This window comes from Juglans microcarpa x Juglans regia, unplaced genomic scaffold, assembly GCF_004785595.1.
Source record: "Juglans microcarpa x Juglans regia isolate MS1-56 unplaced genomic scaffold, Jm3101_v1.0 JmScfU0001, whole genome shotgun sequence".
Lineage (NCBI taxonomy): Eukaryota > Viridiplantae > Streptophyta > Magnoliopsida > Fagales > Juglandaceae > Juglans > Juglans microcarpa x Juglans regia.
In genome coordinates, this window is record NW_024475745.1 from 301,356 (window position 1) to 320,080 (window position 18,725).

The 18,725-nt window shown below is 37.9% G+C and overlaps 2 protein-coding genes and 1 long non-coding RNA gene across 3 annotated transcripts; all 3 read right to left on the minus strand.

Moving 5' to 3' along the window:
• LOC121245211 lies at window positions 1-1,344 on the minus strand. Its single transcript, XM_041143486.1, has one exon. It carries the CDS (start codon window positions 1,342-1,344, stop codon window positions 1-3), a length of 1,344 nt encoding a protein of 447 aa, XP_040999420.1.
• A 3,566-nt stretch (window positions 1,345-4,910) lies between these two features.
• Window positions 4,911-17,299, minus strand: LOC121245198. The gene is made up of 3 exons (XR_005936584.1): window positions 17,166-17,299; window positions 17,060-17,063; window positions 4,911-4,920 (listed from the first exon to the last, which is right to left on the minus strand). It is a non-coding gene; the product is annotated as an uncharacterized LOC121245198 (long non-coding RNA).
• A 473-nt stretch (window positions 17,300-17,772) lies between these two features.
• On the minus strand, window positions 17,773-18,309 carry LOC121245212 (secreted RxLR effector protein 161-like). The gene has a single exon (XM_041143487.1). It carries the CDS (start codon window positions 18,307-18,309, stop codon window positions 17,773-17,775), a length of 537 nt encoding a protein of 178 aa, XP_040999421.1.
• Between the last annotated feature and the right edge of the window lie 416 nt (window positions 18,310-18,725).

An 18,725-nucleotide genomic window follows, 5' to 3' on the forward strand; every position in this document is an offset into this window, starting at 1 on the left:
TTATGAAATAGCTTCTAAGACCTCAACTTTAACCACCTCCAAGCAACTCATAAAAAAACCCGCGCCAAAACCATTTGGGCCCGGGGAACTATTAATAGGAATAGATGATAGGGCCTCTTTCACTTCAACCAACGAAGGGATCCCACAAAGCTGGACACAATCCCCTTCATTAATAACCGACGATATCAATCTAGTTAAATCAGGCACCTCCCTTGCCGGATTAGATCTCTGAAGAAACTCAGAAAAATAATCAACAGCACCAAGATGAATTTCTTCCGGAGAATTAAACTCCATCCCATTCGAGGTTCTCAACTTATGAATTTTCCTATGCCTTTTATTAGATAACCACACATGAAAAATTTTTGTGTTCCTATCACCATCCATTCTCCATTTGATTTTAGCCATCTGCGCCAGTCTTATATCCTCCCTTCGCCTCCAAGAATACAACTCATTAGAACACCTCACTAGCTCCCGTTCAATATCATTATCCCAATCTCTCTGCAACAAATGTTCAAGACTCTCAACCTTGTCTTCAAGAATAGCAATATGATTATTAGTTCTCCCAAACACCCTCTTGTTCCATTCACGTAACGCCACCTTAAGCTTTTTAAGTTTGCTAGTTAATTTAAAAAGCCCCGAACCTGTGACAGATTCAGACCACACATTTTGAACAAAATTCATAAAATCCGGGTGTTCAACCCACATTTGCTGAAATCGAAATGGAGGGGGGCCATAAGAGAAAGGATCAATTAAAAATTCTATAAACATAGGACAATGATCCGACGTTGTCCTTGGAAGATACGAACAATGAGCATTTGGGAATAAAGTCAAGAAATTTGCATCAAGTAACACTCGATCCAACTTTGCCCAAGCTCTAGATAATCCCTGCTGACCATTGCACCATGTAAACTTACCTCCTTGTGAATTCATTTCCATCAGCCCGCCCTGATGAATCCATCTATTAAACTCATCCATTGCAACTCTATTCCGTGGACCCCCACCACACCTTTCCACATCCGACCGAATTATGTTGAAGTCCCCAGCAAACAAGCAAGGCTCAACACCCATTCTATCCGAACTCAGCTCCTCCCAAATCATCTGTCTCTCATACCTATTACACTTAGCATAAATAAAATTGCCCAAGAAATGAAAATCTCCTTCGCTAATACGTAAAGACACGTACTGCGAACTCCTGCGGACCACCTGCACATCCACATCATTTTTCCAAAACACCCAGATTTTTTTACCATCATTCTCATTTGTTATCACCTTATCAAACTGCAATATCCGCATGAAACTCTGGATTTTATCCACACTCTGAAAAGGTTCCAGCAACACTGCCATCTTTGGCTTATGTTTAGACAGCAGTTTTTGTAAACGTCTCTTAGAAGTACCTAAACCTCTTATATTCCAGACTAATATTGAACCAGTCATTGAGTAAACTTTTGTGTTCTAGTGATCACCCGCCTGGAGCTCCTGATTTTCTCAAACTGCCACTTTTGATATTTTCTCTTTACAACTTCATCTTCTACATCTGAATGATATTCCTTCTCCTGCAAAAATACTTCCGCATTTTTCTCAGGTTCCGGATCAGACATCGAACCATCTTCCAAGCGTACCTCTTCCTCATGAACATTATTAACCTCCCTTTCTGCAGAACTAGGAACTACTGCCCCCTCCCTCATGTCCGTTTCCAACTCTGTTTCCATTAAGTGGTTCGAGCAATCCATTTCTCCTTCATTACTGGGTTCATTTCTTCCTCAAGATCCGCAATCTCAAGATTTTCCTCTTGATCTTTTTCCAGTTCCAACTCCTCAACCAAAAGAATGGGATCACCTAACACCCGATTCTCTTCAGTACCTTTGTTTGTTTCAACTTCTGTATCCTCAACAACTGGGGTAGTAATCTTTTCCGTCGGCTCTTCCACAATCGGTTCTTGTTGTCGAACCCACACATTACTTCCTGCACACTTTTTCCCAGCATGGCAAGTCTTTAAATTGTGCCCCTGTATTTTACACTTAGAACAGAACGCAGGCAGAGTTTCATTTATAATTTCTTGCTTTCGGCTAGTTCCCAGACCAGGCATCCCAATCCAAAAATAAGGTAAAGGTTTCTTTGCAGCATCCATTTCCACACAAATATGAGCACCATCAGTTCGAGTAACACAATGAGTAGAGTTATCACTTCTAATAAATCTAACAATAGGGGCTGTAAGAATTTTAAGAAAGGACTCATGATAATAGTTAGGAGGCAAACCTGGAAGTACAATCCACACCGGTACAATCGAGGGTTCTTCTTCTTTAAACTTTGGAGTCCAGTGAAATGGACGGTAAGGAATCCCGTCTACATCATTAACTTCACTAGCCAGAGCCTTCATGCAGTCTTCTTCTGAAACCATTCTGATAAATACATTCCGAGGATGCCTCATGTTAGAAACGACTGGAATGCCATCAAGATTTCATCGCTTTTGAATGAAGGCCCTAATGGCATCCAAGGATGGTCGGTTCCTCAGAAACTTCAAAACAATCGAGTACCGAAAAGGCTCGGCAGATCGTTGGATTTCCTCCTTAGAAAACTGGAAAAAAATTTCGCCATCCTTGGTTTCGGCAGATGGTGCGCCACAGACATTTCTGGAAGAGGCTGAGGAACCACCGATACGAGATCCACGAAGAGACGTCGACCTCCGTTGTTAGCAGCAGCAGCCATAGAGTACTTGCGTCAAAAGTAGCAGGAAAAAACTTTCAAGAAGAAAGACATTCTTGGAGCGTTCTTGGAGCCATGATGAACGACATTAAAATTATCACACAATTTATTTCATATATAACATTGCATAAACTGACAGGCTAAAATGCTTGGATTTTCTCAAGTTGACATTTTATTGGGATAAAACAATGAAAGTTTCATTCAACAAAAAGGGGATAGTACCTCGATTTAGAGAGGAAATCACTATCTTTTTTATCTAAACCTCGACAATATACCAATACTTTTGGAAGAAAATCAAAGACATCCCATCCAAACTAGGAGCCTTCATGGGCTGCATTTGGAATAATGGACGTCCTCAATGGTATAAGGTTGTAAATGAGCTTCATTCATCTTAGTAGTAACCTTAGATTTCTGATTATCAATTACTGGATCCAAAACACTCGGATTTCCAGAAGAAAACAAATATGAGAAATAAGGTACAATAACACTTTCTTGTTCATCCCCCTCTCTTCAAACACCCCTTTCATCTCTAGGTTTGGCAATAAAATTTCTGCTCTTATGCTGAGAAGCTTCATAATGACAAACTTTTTGTTTTGCTCATCTGAATGTAACCACAAAGCCCGAGATCTCTATTTCCACATCATCTTTGCTCGTTCGAATAATAAATTAATGTCATATTTAAGCTTCTTTCTAACAACCCAAAAGAAATTCAGTGGATAAATTTCTTTAGACCTTAGAAAGATGTAGTGAAATCTTGAAAAGATATCGTGAATTGAGTGGCTGATTAGATTTTAGTTTGTCAGTATAGTTGAATCCTGATGCACTATGGTGATAGAGTTACCTTTCTAATTATTTAAGGCACATAGAAGTATAAGTTGGCGAAAAGAATTGTACCATTAGCCTAAGATAAATATGTAAGATTTTATGGTGCAATAATATGTTTCTCACTTTCTGGATGATTAGTAGTCGGGAGTGTCTTTTTATTTATTAAGACACTTAGGAGTCAAATTCTGTGAAACAAATTGCACCACTAGACTTGTGTGATTATCTAGAATTTTATAGTGCAATAAAAAGTTTTCGTAATTTTTTGGGTGAATAGTAATACCTGAGATAGTGCCACGTGACAACCAATTCAAAAGGTTGTCAAATCACCATGAATAATGTCCAAATTCACTAAGGATCACTAGGATTCCTTTTTATTTGGACACAGGGCACAATCCTAGTCATTAATTAGAATATTAATAGGACACTGGTGATGAGGAGAATAAAGTGTGATGAAATATAGGGTAAATCAAGTCATGTGATCATGCCACCTATGTCAAATACTATTCATTTCAACCAAAGACTATTTGGTCAACCAAAAGAGGATTTCACCCCTAGTGAAACTCCAAATCATTGGAATCCAAGTGAAACCCTAAATCCCATGTGTTGGCCAAAACCCTAAACTGGTTTCCAAACCCTGAAGCAGTCGATTTTGATTAAGCGTTTAATCACTTGGCTAAATCACTTCCTCATGCTATTAACCACTTAATTATACGCTCATACACCATTAACCACTCTCTTACATCTTGGTAATTACTTTGGGCTAAGAAAATTTTTATTTACACTTGATCCAACAGAAACCCCGTTTTGAGCCCACTTGGTTAGTCCATCTTTGGCCCACCAAAAACCAACACCAAGCCAAACTTCTCTAGCAAGCTTCTTCCTCTTCCCAAGGCCAAGACTATGGTTGACATTCCACTAATTTTCTAGATTTAAATAGTAACTTGATGGCAATAAAAAAGGCTATACAATACTAGCCCATCCACTCAGCTAGACTACAGTTGGAAAAAGCAACTATGCAGGGCCCTTTTTGTCCCCCACTTTTTGATTGCCACCCTTATGTCAGGCCCTCCCTTATATCACATGCCTCTTACATTTTCATTTCACACTTAGCACATTTCTAGAGAGAAAAAAAAGAGTGAGCTTGAGACAATTTTCCAGCAGCTTTTGCTCTAGCATTTCTAGTCCTCTGTAAGTCAATTCTATGGCTCAATATTCTTATGTTCTGTTCCATTCTAAGTCTAGTTTACATGGATATATGTTGGAAAATGTTTCATAGAGTTTTGATTAGTGAACGTTGAGTTTGATGATGCAAAGGTCTCGATGGGGACAACTTTAATGTTTGTGTGAAATGTTGAAAGTTTTATAAAGTTTTTGGTGAAATCTTGGGTAGATCTTGCTATGGTCAAGAGTTAACATGTTTATATAAAGAAGTTAGATTTGGATTCATAGCATCTTAATACTTTTTATAAAAGATTCTTGTATGATTTTGAAGTGTTAGAAACTGGATGACTCAAAATAGTTTCTGTTTTGGTGAAGTTGTGATTTTCGGTTATAGAAACTTGATCATACATCAAGACTTGACTAGGGATGCCATAATGCTATTTATAAACCTAATCATGAGGACCATGAGCTTCACGTCATGTTGATGCTGCCTAATCGACCTCCTCCAATCGGCTAGACTCCACTCCATCTCTTGATCCTGACACATCGTCTACCATTCAGAGGGAATGGTAGTTAGGACTACTATGGTGAGATTTGAGTACAATTCTCAACAAGTTAATAGGAAATTCATACAATTTTATGGATGCATGCATGGAAGTGAAGGCATGAATGCATAATCATAATCGTAAATAAGCATGACATGACTTAAATAGAGGATGGACTGAACTTGAAACTCGACATGACATGAATTGACATGAGAAGAACTGAACTGATGTGAACTAAACATGACATAAAGCTGAACATGAACTGACTGAAATTGAACATGGACTGAACGTGAATGTTAAATAGCATGAACATGAACATGAAATACATGAATTTGGAATCTTGTTCAATAATTAAGCATGATTAATAAAAATGCAATCTAGGAGCTACACTGGTCTCCTTGAGCTGGGTGTCCCTATCAATTATCACATTACAACACATGTATCTGCACCACCTGTGAGTGCGTTAACATATGTCCCAGTTCACAGGTATATGCGCCTTCTATGGAACACATAATCTATGTATCATGTGTCACGTATATGCACCTACGCGAGTACATATAAAATGAAATTGAAAGTATGGGTAGCACCATCGATGTTAATGCCTGATTTCATTCCAGTGACCAGTTAATTAGGCTCCATCCGAAGCCTATTGGTCTTTACCTTGTCAACCCAGAGAATTTCATATTAGTTTAAACACTCTAGCTGAACAAAGAAATTCCACTCAGATATTACCTCATCCTAGCATTTAGGGTCATGTGACAAACGTACACAAACTTAACTAACATAGAAATAATAGTTTCGAGAAACACAAACTGTACTCAAGACAGAATGTGAAATGAAACGAAAGGACAGGTGACTTGACGTAGCATAAGGTGACTTGCACGTAAGACGGATGACATGACTTAATATGAAACAGATAAACAATATGTAACATGGCATAACATATAATAAACAAACATTACATGACATGACATAATGTATAACAGATAACACTACGTAGCACGACATAACATATGACAGATAACATTACATGGCATGGCATAATATATAACAGATAACATTATGTGACATGACATAATATGTAACAAATAGCATTACATGACACAATATATAGTATAACAAACAAATTTTTTGTGATAGAATATATCTTGTGATAGATAAATATGTTCTGACAGAATATAATATGCGTAATAGTCATACATGTAGTGACATGGCATATAGGATAATAGAAGTACATAGACAGTAGTTCCCTTACCCATCACATATACATGGTAATCTGACAGTAAGTTAGAAGCTAACTTACAGTGATTGTTGCATTACGAAGAAAGCACAAAATATAAGAAACTATAAGTAAGGTTCTAAACGTTAGAACTTCATCACTAATAGCTTAGAAACATATTTTAAGCAAAGGGAATAGGGTGGCAGATTGGTTGGCCAAGAATGGTGCCAATAGTGTTGATTTGGTCTATACAAATAATTCTATTCTACCTTTGTAACCATGGTATTCCTCTACCACAAGTGATGGCTTATTAATAAACTTGGGATGGAGCCACTATGTGTGTGGCCACCGACACTTTCTATAAATAATAAAAAAAAATGTTTAGAAACATAAAAATACTATCTTAGAGTAAAATGACCATTTTACACTCTACATGTGAAAAAATAACTATTTTACCCCTAACTTATAGATTTTGCATTCTAACTCTAAAACTAATCACAATTTACATTCATTATATAATTTTTATCCTAAATACAAATATCTAATTAGAAAAATTTAAAACAAATCACAACCATGACAAATACACTAAGGTCAAAACCTTCAAAGGCAAAAACACTTTGATTTTTGTTGCAATTCTATCAACCTCATTCCTTCTACTTCAAACTGTAGTATTGCAACATGAATGATCACATCCTATGTTTAAAAATTATACAGGATTAGCTAACAAAACTTTTTAACAAAAAGTTCCAAACTTTAACTAAAAAACCTTTGGTTCACAAGGTTTGGTATGCTTTTAAAACATTTCCAAGAACTCTAAAGTTCAAAAATAACTTCCAAAATACTAACATACTCATAAGAAATATCATCTTTTGAATCATCAAGTAAAAATCACCAAAAATCACAGATCTATCACCAAACTTTCGGCTTCAATACTTAAACTCACAACCGATTGCCTTAAGGTTTGGTTTTGATCAGATCCTTTGATCCGAGTCATACTGTTAGAAAACTCAAAATCAACAATATCACATGGTTAAAAAGCATGTCCTGAAATAGATCCAAGCATTAAAATCAAAATCACTTGGGCAAAATTAAACCAAAACATGGATCTAACCACAAACCTCAACTTTATGGCCTAACTGAGTTTCCTCATGCATAAAAATCATATCTTTAAAAACAACACCAAAAATTCTTAAAATAACATCCTAACATGTAGAAAAAAGTCTTGGGATTATCATATAAAAATAACAAAGTCATTGGAGCATGATTTAAGCACAAAACAAAAACTATTTTACTCTTTCCAGTTTCCAACTTTTTAGATCTAAGAAACAAATTCATCAAAAGCTTATAACATGGAACGACTCCTCATCAAAAGTTCCTACAAACATGTTAAATACACTCCATAAAAAAATCAGACTAGTCAAAAACATCAAAACATCAAGTACTGTCCAGTTTATCAATCAAGATGCCCTTTCTGAGCTCAAAACAACTTTTGATCAATCAAATGACCATGAAAATCAACAGAAAATGTATCCACAAAAACTAGACTCAAAAGACCAACAACTATTGTGAAAGTAACTTTGTGTGAAAATACTTACAAAAGCTTCAAAAAGGGCATGTAAAGTGACTCAAGAAAACTGCCCGAGAGAACCTTTAGGTTTCTCTCCAAGAAAAGTGTTGGAAAGGGATGAAATGAAAGGGAATGGATTGGACGCCTTCTTACACAACTAAGGGCGGTGAGAGAGCTGTGAATGACCTTGAGTGATGGTTGTGTTAGGCCAAAAAAGGGGGCAAAACCAGCCCAAAAAAATGGGTAAAGCCGTATTGCTGCCTAGAGCAGCCGTATGAGAGTTGGTGAGTGAGGTGGCTTTGGCCTTCAAATCAAGTACAACTTGGGGCTGATTTGGGCAATGTTTTGTCAGCTATGGCAGGGAGGAAACTTCCTTCATAAGCCTTGCAAAAGTGGCTCAATTTCATGGGCCTTAAATGAGTGGGCCTCAATTTTGGGTTTAAAGAGGGTTTGGCTTTAGGGTTTAGGTTGAAATCAAGGCCAAATCCAATTTTCTTGGCCCAATAAAATTTTCAAGGTCTAAAAGGATAAATAATGATGTCATAACATAATTTGAGTGGTTAATATCATGTAGAAGTGATTTAATCAAGTGATTAAACACTAAGCTAAAACTAGGTCCATTCAGGGTTTGGAGGCAAACTTTGAGTTTTGTGAAAACCGTTTAGGATTTTAGTTTCAACCAAGATTTTTAAATTTCAATTGGATTTCAAGTATTTGGGGTTTCTCTAGGGTTGGAACCCTATTTGGTTTGTCATAAATTAGATGGATGGATAGAATAGTTTTTGCTTAGGTGGCATGATTACAAAGCTTGATTTCCTTCACTTTTTCCATCTCATGTTCCTCTTAGTGCCAAGTGTCCAATACTATTCACCAAGTGTGGCAAAAATCTTTCCTAAGTATCTAAATAAAACTTCCTTACAATGTTATAGAAAAATGGGGAAGAATATGGAAGCATCCCCTTACCAATGCAGAAAAACTCTTCCCATGGAAGGCTTGTCATAATGCCTTACCCACCAAAGCTAATTTGAAAATGAGGAGAGTAAGAGAAGACTCGAACTGTCCCATTTGCAGTGAGGTAGAGGAAACAATTGAGCATGCTCTTTGGGAGTGCCCCTCAGCCAATGATGTATGGAGCTAGTGCTCAGTCCAATTTCAGAAGTAGAGAATATATTTCTCCTCATTTAAAGTAATGGCACTCAAAATGCTAGCTGAAATGGAGGAAGTAGACTTCGTTGAATTTGTAACAGTGATATGGAAGATTTGGAAGAGAAGGAATGAGCTAATATTCAAATAGACCTTCACCAATACACTCACTCTATCCTCTCAGTCAAAAAAAAGACAGAAGAACTGCAAATCCTGGCCAACCACTCACCAAATCCTTCTCCTTCAGTAGGGAATCCAGTGCCACAATGGGAGGCCCCTCCTCAAAGCTTCTACAAGGTGAACTGGGCAACAAGTCTACAAAAACTATCCTGCACATGTGGTGTAGGAGTGGCTGTCAGAGATTGGCAAAGAAACTTCATTGCAACAATGAGGATGAAGAAATCATTATACCCCGAATCCCTCCTTGCAGAAACTATCCTACACATGGTCTTAGAAACATCATTCTTGAAGAACATGCCAAGCAAATAGTGAAAGAACTCAAAGACAACACTGCCAACTAGTCTTTGGCTGGTCTAATCTCCATGGAAACTAGGATCCTTTTAAACAACTTCGAATCATGGTCTGTCCAATTTGTACCAAGAGCATCCAACGTGATTGCTTATGCTTTAGGTCAAAATGCTCAAGTTATTGAAGATGTACTCATTGAATTAGAGGACATTCCAAACTGTATTGGCCATTTGGTCTCTACTTAATGAATATATTATTCCTTTCAAAAAAAAAAAAAATGAAACTTCCCTAACTTAACTTGGACATTCCACACCTTGATTTTAAAAACACTACTCTATGTATTACTATCGAGGTTACTATTCACTCCGAGAAAGTGAAAAAAACTTTGCACTGTAAAATTCTAAATATACATATTAACCTCATAGCGAACATCGTTTATTGAAATTCAACTCCAAAGGCCTTAAAATAAACAAAACACATTTTCAAACAAGCGTTTCATCTGAAAACAGAAAATAAATTTATTGCGCCATAAAAACCTAAATATTCAAACGAAACTAATGTCACAGACCATATCTCATTTTGACACTTCTAGATACCTCAAATAAATAAGATTGCATTCTGACTCCATTGTGAATTGCTATACTAACTATGCTGACATACTAAAACCTACACGATTAGGTCAATTCGTGAAAATTTTTGAGTTTTCATGAGGTTCCTAAAACCTAAAGAAATTCATCCCTTGAAATTCTAGCTAGTTGTTACACTCACTATGGTAGTCTCAACTATCATTTCTCCTGAAATGGTAGAAGATGTGTCAGGAAGCACAACAAAAGTATACAATCGCCCAGAGGATGTCGAATAAGCTGAGGAGGAGCCTTGGAAGGATGGGAGAGTTGATACTCTGATTTTTGGGACATCGTTTTGAGTTGATGTCGGAGCTACAGAAGTTGCTTGGCAGTTAGATTAGAATCATGTACAATAGTAACTAAGGAGTTACACTTCCAGTACTATGCTTGTTTTGCTACAGACTAGTTAGAACCATGTTATAACTTTTGAAGATGTGAATATTACGATATTATGATTATGTTTTGGGATATAGTGTTTCTGGCACATTCTGTATTGTTCAAAGAAAAAATTGTCTACAAAAAATATTGCATATTGTTAGATGCATGCTAGGTGCACTACATCTTTTACTGTAATGAATGGAGGTATGTAACTATATGTTGCATGTCTTGACGCTTCAAAGCTCCGACAAATCCCAAGCAGAGAATGTGAGTGTTAAACTCTTTACCACTGAAGTACAAATTATTTCTTCACACCCCTCAGTCCTAATCCATATTGCTTCAAATTGAAAATGTAACAGCCCACTAGAAATTCACCGGTAGAATTTCTATTGATTTTAGGAACCTCGTGTAAATCCCGTATGTTTTTACGAATCGACCAATTGCGCAGGTTTTAGTCTGTCAACATAGTCAGTGTTACAACTCACTATAATACTAGATATATATGAATTTAATTATTTGAGGTAGTTAGAAGTGTCAAAATGCGTTATGGTCTACGCCATTAGACTCAGTGGATTATTTAGGATTTTATGGCGCAATAACCCATTTTCATAATTTTAGATGAAACGACTATTCGAAATTGTGAAATTATTTTTAAGTGCACTTTGGGGTTAAATTTCGGTAAACGATTTTCACTACAGGTTAATATGAATATTTATGATTTTTCAGTACTAAGTTTATTATGCATTTTTTCGAAGTGAATAGTAATCTCGATAAGCGCACTCAGTGCAGTGTTTTCAAAATCATAGTGTGGAATGTCTAAATTAGGTTAGGGAAGTTTTATTTGGACACTTGGCAAGATCTTAGCCACACATAGTGAATAGTATTAGACACTTGGCACCATGAGGAGCCATTAGATGGATTTGTGAAGGAAGTCAAGGTGTGAGATGATGCCACCTAAGCAAAACTTTGTTTCATCTGATAAACCAAATTGTGCCAGACGAAAGAGGGTTTCAACCCTAGCAAAACCCTAAATGGTTAGAATCCATTTGAAATCCCAAAAGCTTGATTGAAACCAAAACCCTAAACGGTTTCCCCAAACCCTAAAGTTGGCCTCCAAACCCTTTTTAATCCGATTTCTAGCATTGTGTTTAATCACTTGATTAAATCACTTCCAAATGTTATTAATTAATCAAATTTTTATCATGACATCATTATCCAACCTTTTAAACCTTGGAAATTTGATTGGGTCAAGAAAAATTGGTTTTAGGCTTGATAGCATCTCAAACCCTAACCAAACCCCCTTTAAACCCCAAATTGAAGCCCACTTGGTTGGGGCCCACCAAGGCCCACGAAATTGGCCACCTTGGCAAAGCTTCTCGAGGAAGTTTCCTCCCCCATGTGGCAGACTATCCACTGCCATTGGCTGCACCCATTAGTGCCTTGATGTGAAGGAGAAGTCCACTCCATCTCTCACAGCTGCTGCAGCCAGTCCTTTGCCCTCATTACTCTCTACTTTATGTCACACAGCCAACTCCAATCAAGGGTCTTTCAAGCCCATAACTTCACCCTCCAGAAGTCTAAAGTCGTGCAAGACACACTTCTCTCCATTATCACTTCCTTTCCCCGTTCTTAGAGAGAAACCCAAAAGAGCTCTCTCGAGCAGATTTCTAGGTATTTTTGTGTGGCCATTCTAGACCCCTAGTATGTATTTTCTCATGATGACTCCTTCATTAACATTGTTTATCTTTGAGTCTATTTTCCGTGGATATCTTATTAGTCTCAATCTATGCTCATTTAGTCAGTCAAAAGTATTTTTAACCATGGAAATGTCCTTCTGGGCGTGAAACTGGAGAGTATGATATGTTTTGGAATTTTTGACCAAGCTAATGGACATATCTTGGTCCGAAAATTTTATGGAGTGTTGTTAGCATGTGTTTATGAATGTTCATTGTGGTTTTGTTGCATGGATAAAGCTTTTGATGATATATTTCCTTAGATTTCGAAACTTGAAAACTGGAAGTGGAAAATCAGTTTTTGTTTTGTGAAAGTTGGAATATTTTGTGGTTTGATCTTATTCCAAAGGCATTGATATTTTTATATGATGATCCTAAGCCTCTTATATACATGTTAGGATGTTATTTTGAAGATATTTAGTATTAGTTTTAAAGGTATGATTTTACTATGCAAGAGGATTTCGGTTAGGCCTAAGATTTTATTTTTTGGGTTAGATCCATGTTTTATGGAGTTTTAGCCATGTCATTTTAAGTTTGATGGTTGAATCTTCTTTAAGACACATTTTTAAACCGTGAGATGTTTTAGTTTGAAGATCACATGTGTTTAAGGCATGGATCAAGAGATTGATCCAAATTAGTGGAGAAAAAAGTTTCTATTTTGGATAAAGTTTAAAACCAAAAACTCCAAGTGTTGTTTTGTAATTTTTGGTGGCTTTTGTTTGATGATTTAAAGCATGGTTGATCTTAAGATGATGTTATGAATGTGTTAGAAGTAAGATTTTTTTTTTTGAATTCTTGGAGATGTTTTTATTAAGGCCAAAACTTGTGATTTAAGGATTTACTTTTTGTTAAAAAGTTTGGGTCCTTTTACAAAAAGTTTGGTGTTGATGATTATCTTTTCTTAATGGATATTGAAAAAGTAGTGGTTCTACCCAACACAACACCTAGAAGGGGGGTGAATAGGTGTAGTTCAAAATTTTCTTAGTCTACTAAACATATTGACACCCATACAACTAATAAAAAATATGCATCACACAAGTAATCAAAGCAGAGATTTGTTCACGGAGTGGAAACTCATTTAAAGAACTTCTTCAAAATATAAAACCACTCCGGGTGTAGGTCACCACCACAAATCCACTATAGAAATATAAGTTCATTACAACCAATTTAGAAACACTCACAAAACCTTTGTAGTAGCTAAATCTTGGCTTGCAACTCCATAAATAACCTTTTCTATAGTATCCCATAAGAACCTCTCGATCTCTGCAGCACGGCAGCTCCGGAAACCTTCTGGCCAATGAATACGTCCACTTCAATGGACTCTACAGTGTTTTTATCTTGAGTGTGATTTGGTGAAGGTAAATCATCTAAGAGATTCAACTTTGAATGAGAGAAAAGTTTCTCTCAAATGCTCTTGAAAAGAGATTGTGTTTTTGCTCTGTTTTCTTCACACAAAAGAACAGAAATAACCTGTTCTATTTATAGTCCCAGCAAGACACGGCGCTCAAAATTAGGTTGTCTTGAACATTGGCTCAAGCGAGATGTCAAGTGAAGGTCGAGCGCACGTTGTCTTCAGAAATCGCTTGAGCAAGACGTCGAGCGCACATCGAGCGAACCTCTCTGGATGAGTTCTGCTCGAGCGCCACGTCGAATGCAAATCGAGCGAACCTCTCTGGATGGGTTCTGCTTGAGCGTTATGTCAAGTGCACCTTGAGCGAACCTTTCTGGATAGATTCTGCTCGAGCGCCACGTCGAGCGCACCTTGAGCGAACCACTCTGGATGGGTTCTGCTCGAGTGCTGCGTTGAGCGCACATCGAGCAAATCACTCTGTATTGGTTCCGCTCGAATGCTGAGTCGAGTGCACGTCGAGCTAACCTCTCTGGAAGGTCCCGCTCGAGCGCCAGTCGAGCCATGTTGAGCACACTTCAGTCTTTCTCATATTACACTGCTTCAACACTTGTTACAACTCAATTTTACACAGGTTTTCACAAGAATATGCCAATCAACTAATTTTTCCTGCAACAATCTCCCCTTTGGCATTTCTGTGACAAAACCTCTAACCTATACATAGGACCTAATCCTGACACACCCTAAATAGGATTCCCATGATTTAGACAAAATCTTGAACATGTTGAGAAATTTCTGCAAACACTTAGCAAACGGTTAAACGAACCACCAAAAATATGCAAGAAATAATCTCATAAGCATAAACAATGTCAGTTGCACAATTTTCATAAAAAAAACTTTTCATTAAGAAATTAATCAGACATCGAGTTCAAGAGACAAACAATAGCAGCATGCAATTAACAACAAAAGCTGCTCCCCCACAAAAACAATGTGATACCATTACTAACAAAACAAAAACTGCCCCTACAACTTTCTTGCTACTCCCCCTATATCTATACCACTCTCCTTGAATATGTACTACTCCCCCTTTTTGTCACGACAAGCCAAGGGTCTCAAGTATGACCATGAGGCTGACTGCCATCATCATCAAAGCGCTCCTCTATATCGTTGAAGCGTTGAGTCACAAGCTGCTGCAGGCTGTTAACTTTAGCATCAAGGCTATCAAACCGTGCATCAAACCGGGCTTCAAGACAGGCAAGGTACTCAACGACCTGCTGAAGGCTGGGCTCGATCAAACCAGGTGCCAATGTGAATGGTACCAAGCTATGTGGCTGTGAGCTTGAAGGCCGAGAGCTCGATGGCTGAGAAGAGGGTGGTGGAGGATGCTCAACATCCAGAGGTTGAGGGGCAATGTGAGCCCGACTCAGTTGCAGGGTCCTACGACCAATAGGAGCTTTAAGAGGGACTCTAGACTCATGTGGAAGAAGCGCAACTGACCGAGAGAGGGCTAACCTAGTGATGAGGCAAGCGAAAGGCAAACCAGTCCGTGTTTTAGGGGAATTAAAAGCCTCAAGCATAACCCGGCATAGATGACTCCCCAGGTCTATGGAGACATCGTTGATCAATACATACAAAAGAGTGGCACGGTCAGGACCCACATCACTCTGATGACCAGTAGGATAGAGATTTATAAGGACTATCCTACTGAGAATGAGAAAATCAGGTGGAAAACGTGTCGTTTGAATGGGTGACTTATCATCCCAGCTAGAAAATGGACCAATTAGACACTCAACAATGACTGACGGACTAGGAGGGGAAGTCCGTGTATAGGGATACACAGGATTTGCCACACGCAGGGCATTTAGCAAGTCCGCTAACATGCCCAGAGTCACCCGGAAGACAATGTTCCGGAGACTAACATCAAAAGAGCCATCATCAGAGATGGCATGAATGTTGGAGTAAAACTCCTTAACCAACTCCATAAAAGGAGTGGGATGACCAGTGGTCAAGGCCAGCCACTGGCAAGACTCAAAAATATGTGGGATAATGTCTCAGAAAGCTCACCGAGGGTGACTACCCGCTCAACAATAGGAGAACGGTTAGAAAAGTTATGAGCGTAAAGTTCTCTTGCATGAGCATTATGGAAAAGTGCTTGAGTGGGGGCAGGAGGATTTTGGCGTGGACGAACACGTCAAGACATGCTTTTGGCTGTGGACATAATCAATGATCGTTAGACAAGGCTAAAGGAAATGTGAAATGTCCAATGCATGTCTAAAATGCCCAATGCATGATTCAAACCAATGTATACTTTGCCAAAATTAGGTTATATAAAAAAAATTTCAAAACCAAGGCATAAATGTTGTCAAAAATCATTTTAAAATGCACAATGCACTTGCCCACAAATACAATTTAACAACCCATTTGGCATTTTGAGCACTTCAAGTGCAGCGAAGCCAATGTTGGGTTTTAAACCAATGGAGGTCCCAATCCTCAATGTCAAACACTATCCCAACACTAGGATAGACATGGAATGAATATGGGAACAATGTTATGCTGATGCATGATGAAAATGAACAACCAAACCTCATTGAGGCATTTCACCGAACATTTGGTGTGCATCCAAGCAAAAACCAAATGAAAAAGACTCTTGGGAGTTCCATGAACCTCCTCAATACAAGAGTGAGAGAATCACTCTCTACTCCCAAATCACAAATCTGCAACCACCCCAAATAAAATCTCCATTTCGAAACCCAAAAATAAAAACCCCAAATACAACAAAGCAAAGGAGAAAAAAAAAAACAAACCCTAATGCCAAAATTAGGAAAATAAACCCAAAAGAAGGAAACTTACCATGAGGGAAGAGAAAATGGTGCAGGAATCGCACGGAGAGGGAAGAATCGCACCCCAATAGAAGAATCGCACGGAGAGGGAAGAGAAAACGGTGCATAAATAAAAGGAAATGCAGGAAAGAGAAACTGTCGCAGAGCAGTTTTAAAACGTTTTTCGCTCGAGCGGAATTTAAGTTTCGCTCGAGCGAAAATCCAGAATTCACAAATATAAGCACAATTTCTCATTCAGTGATTCAAGCATTAATGAAGTCAATTTTGAAGCCTAAAAATCACATCACATGTAAAAGAGCATCATATTATCACAATTCACGCAGGTAGTAGAAACAAAGTATTATAGGTAAGATGTACATGCGTGTTTATAGAATTCCTACTCAATCAAGAAGTTTCAACCAAAATATGTGAGTAGGGTTAGGCTGAAACATGAAACCATAAGTACTTGGAAAGCCTTTCCACGATACAGAAAGTAAAACCTAATGCTGCTAGGACCTAAAAACAATTCTGTTTTAATTCCTGTATTAGTATTGCCTATCGAGTAATATGACCCATTTTTCTTCTTCTTCTTCATTTTCTTCTCCCTTTTTTTTTTTTAAATGCAAAGACTGCACAAGAGGAATTTTGATATAAAATCAAGAGGTCATCTAGCCCGTGGTCAATTCTGTATACACGTAGAGCTCCCTTACACCTTTGATTGCCTCCCCAAGAACTCACAGGTGGCAAAGCAACAATTGATTGAGTTAGAAGTGTAGTGTGTGATGCAGGTCACAAAATACACATAGTACACATGTTTTAAACCTTTGTAACTTGTAAATGTACATGATACAATTTTCAAACGACATATGTCTACAAAAATTTCGGAATTGACATCACTAACCATCTTTATCACACACATGTGCACTCTTTCTATATACAACAACAAGCAAAATAAAAATAAAAATTAATAGAAGGGAGGAGCAAGAGGAGAGGGAAAAAGGGAAAATACACAAAACAAATAAAACGAGAATGCATGTAATGTATGTTCCAGCCCTTAGGTCAATGCACAAATACCAATAGCCTTTCTAAGACATTCAAATCGAAGCCCATCCAAAGGTTTGGTAAGGAGATCGGCTAGTTGATGTTCGGTGGGAATCTACTCAAGGGCTACGATATGTGTTTCCACAAGTTCTCGAATGAGATGATGTCTAATATCAATGTGCTTGGTCTTAGAGTGTTAGACAGGATTTTTTGAAATGTTTATGGCACTAGTATTATCACAATAAATGCTCATTACACCTTGAGTAATGCCATAGTCACATAACATTTGTTTCATCCACAACAATTGTGTGCAACAACTCCCATCGGCAATGTACTCAGCCTCAGCTGTGGATAAGGAAATGGAATTTTGCTTTTTGCTCATCCAAGCTACAAGATTAGTGCCTACATAAAAGCACCCACCAGAAGTACTTTTTCTATCATCCGCATTACGGGCCCAATCAGCATCAGAATAGTCCGCAAGCACAGTATTAGAGTCTCTAGAGTACCAAATCCCATAATTAACTGTCTCATTCACATACCGAAGTATATGTTTGATAGCTACAAGATGTGATTCTTTGGGGTTTGCTTGAAATCTAGCACAAACCCCAACACTAAACACAATGTCAGGTCTACTCGCAGTGAGATACAATAAACTCCCAATCATGCTCCTGTACAAGGATTGTTCAACATTTTTCCCAGACACATCAGTGCTAAGCTTGACAGTTGTGCTCATGGGGTTCTGGCATGGCTATTGCCATCTAACCCAAATTTTTTGATCAAATCCCTCTCATATTTTGATTGGGATATAAACATCCCATTGTCCAACTGTTTCACTTGGAGTCCTAAAAAGAATGTCAGTTCACCTACCATACTCATTTCAAATTCTTCTGCAAACTCAAGAGCAAGAGCATCGATAGATGATCCAAACACAATGTCATCCACGTAGATCTGAGCCACTGTTATGTCTTCCCCAGCTTTTCTTATGAAGAGTGTCCTATCAACACTTCCTCTCAAAAACTTATGATCTAACAGATATGAAGTTAGCCTTTCATACCAAGCTCTGGGAGCTTCTTTCAGACCATATAGGGCTTTCTTCAACCTATAGACATGATTCGGATGTTAGGGATCCTTGAACCCATTTGGTTGCTC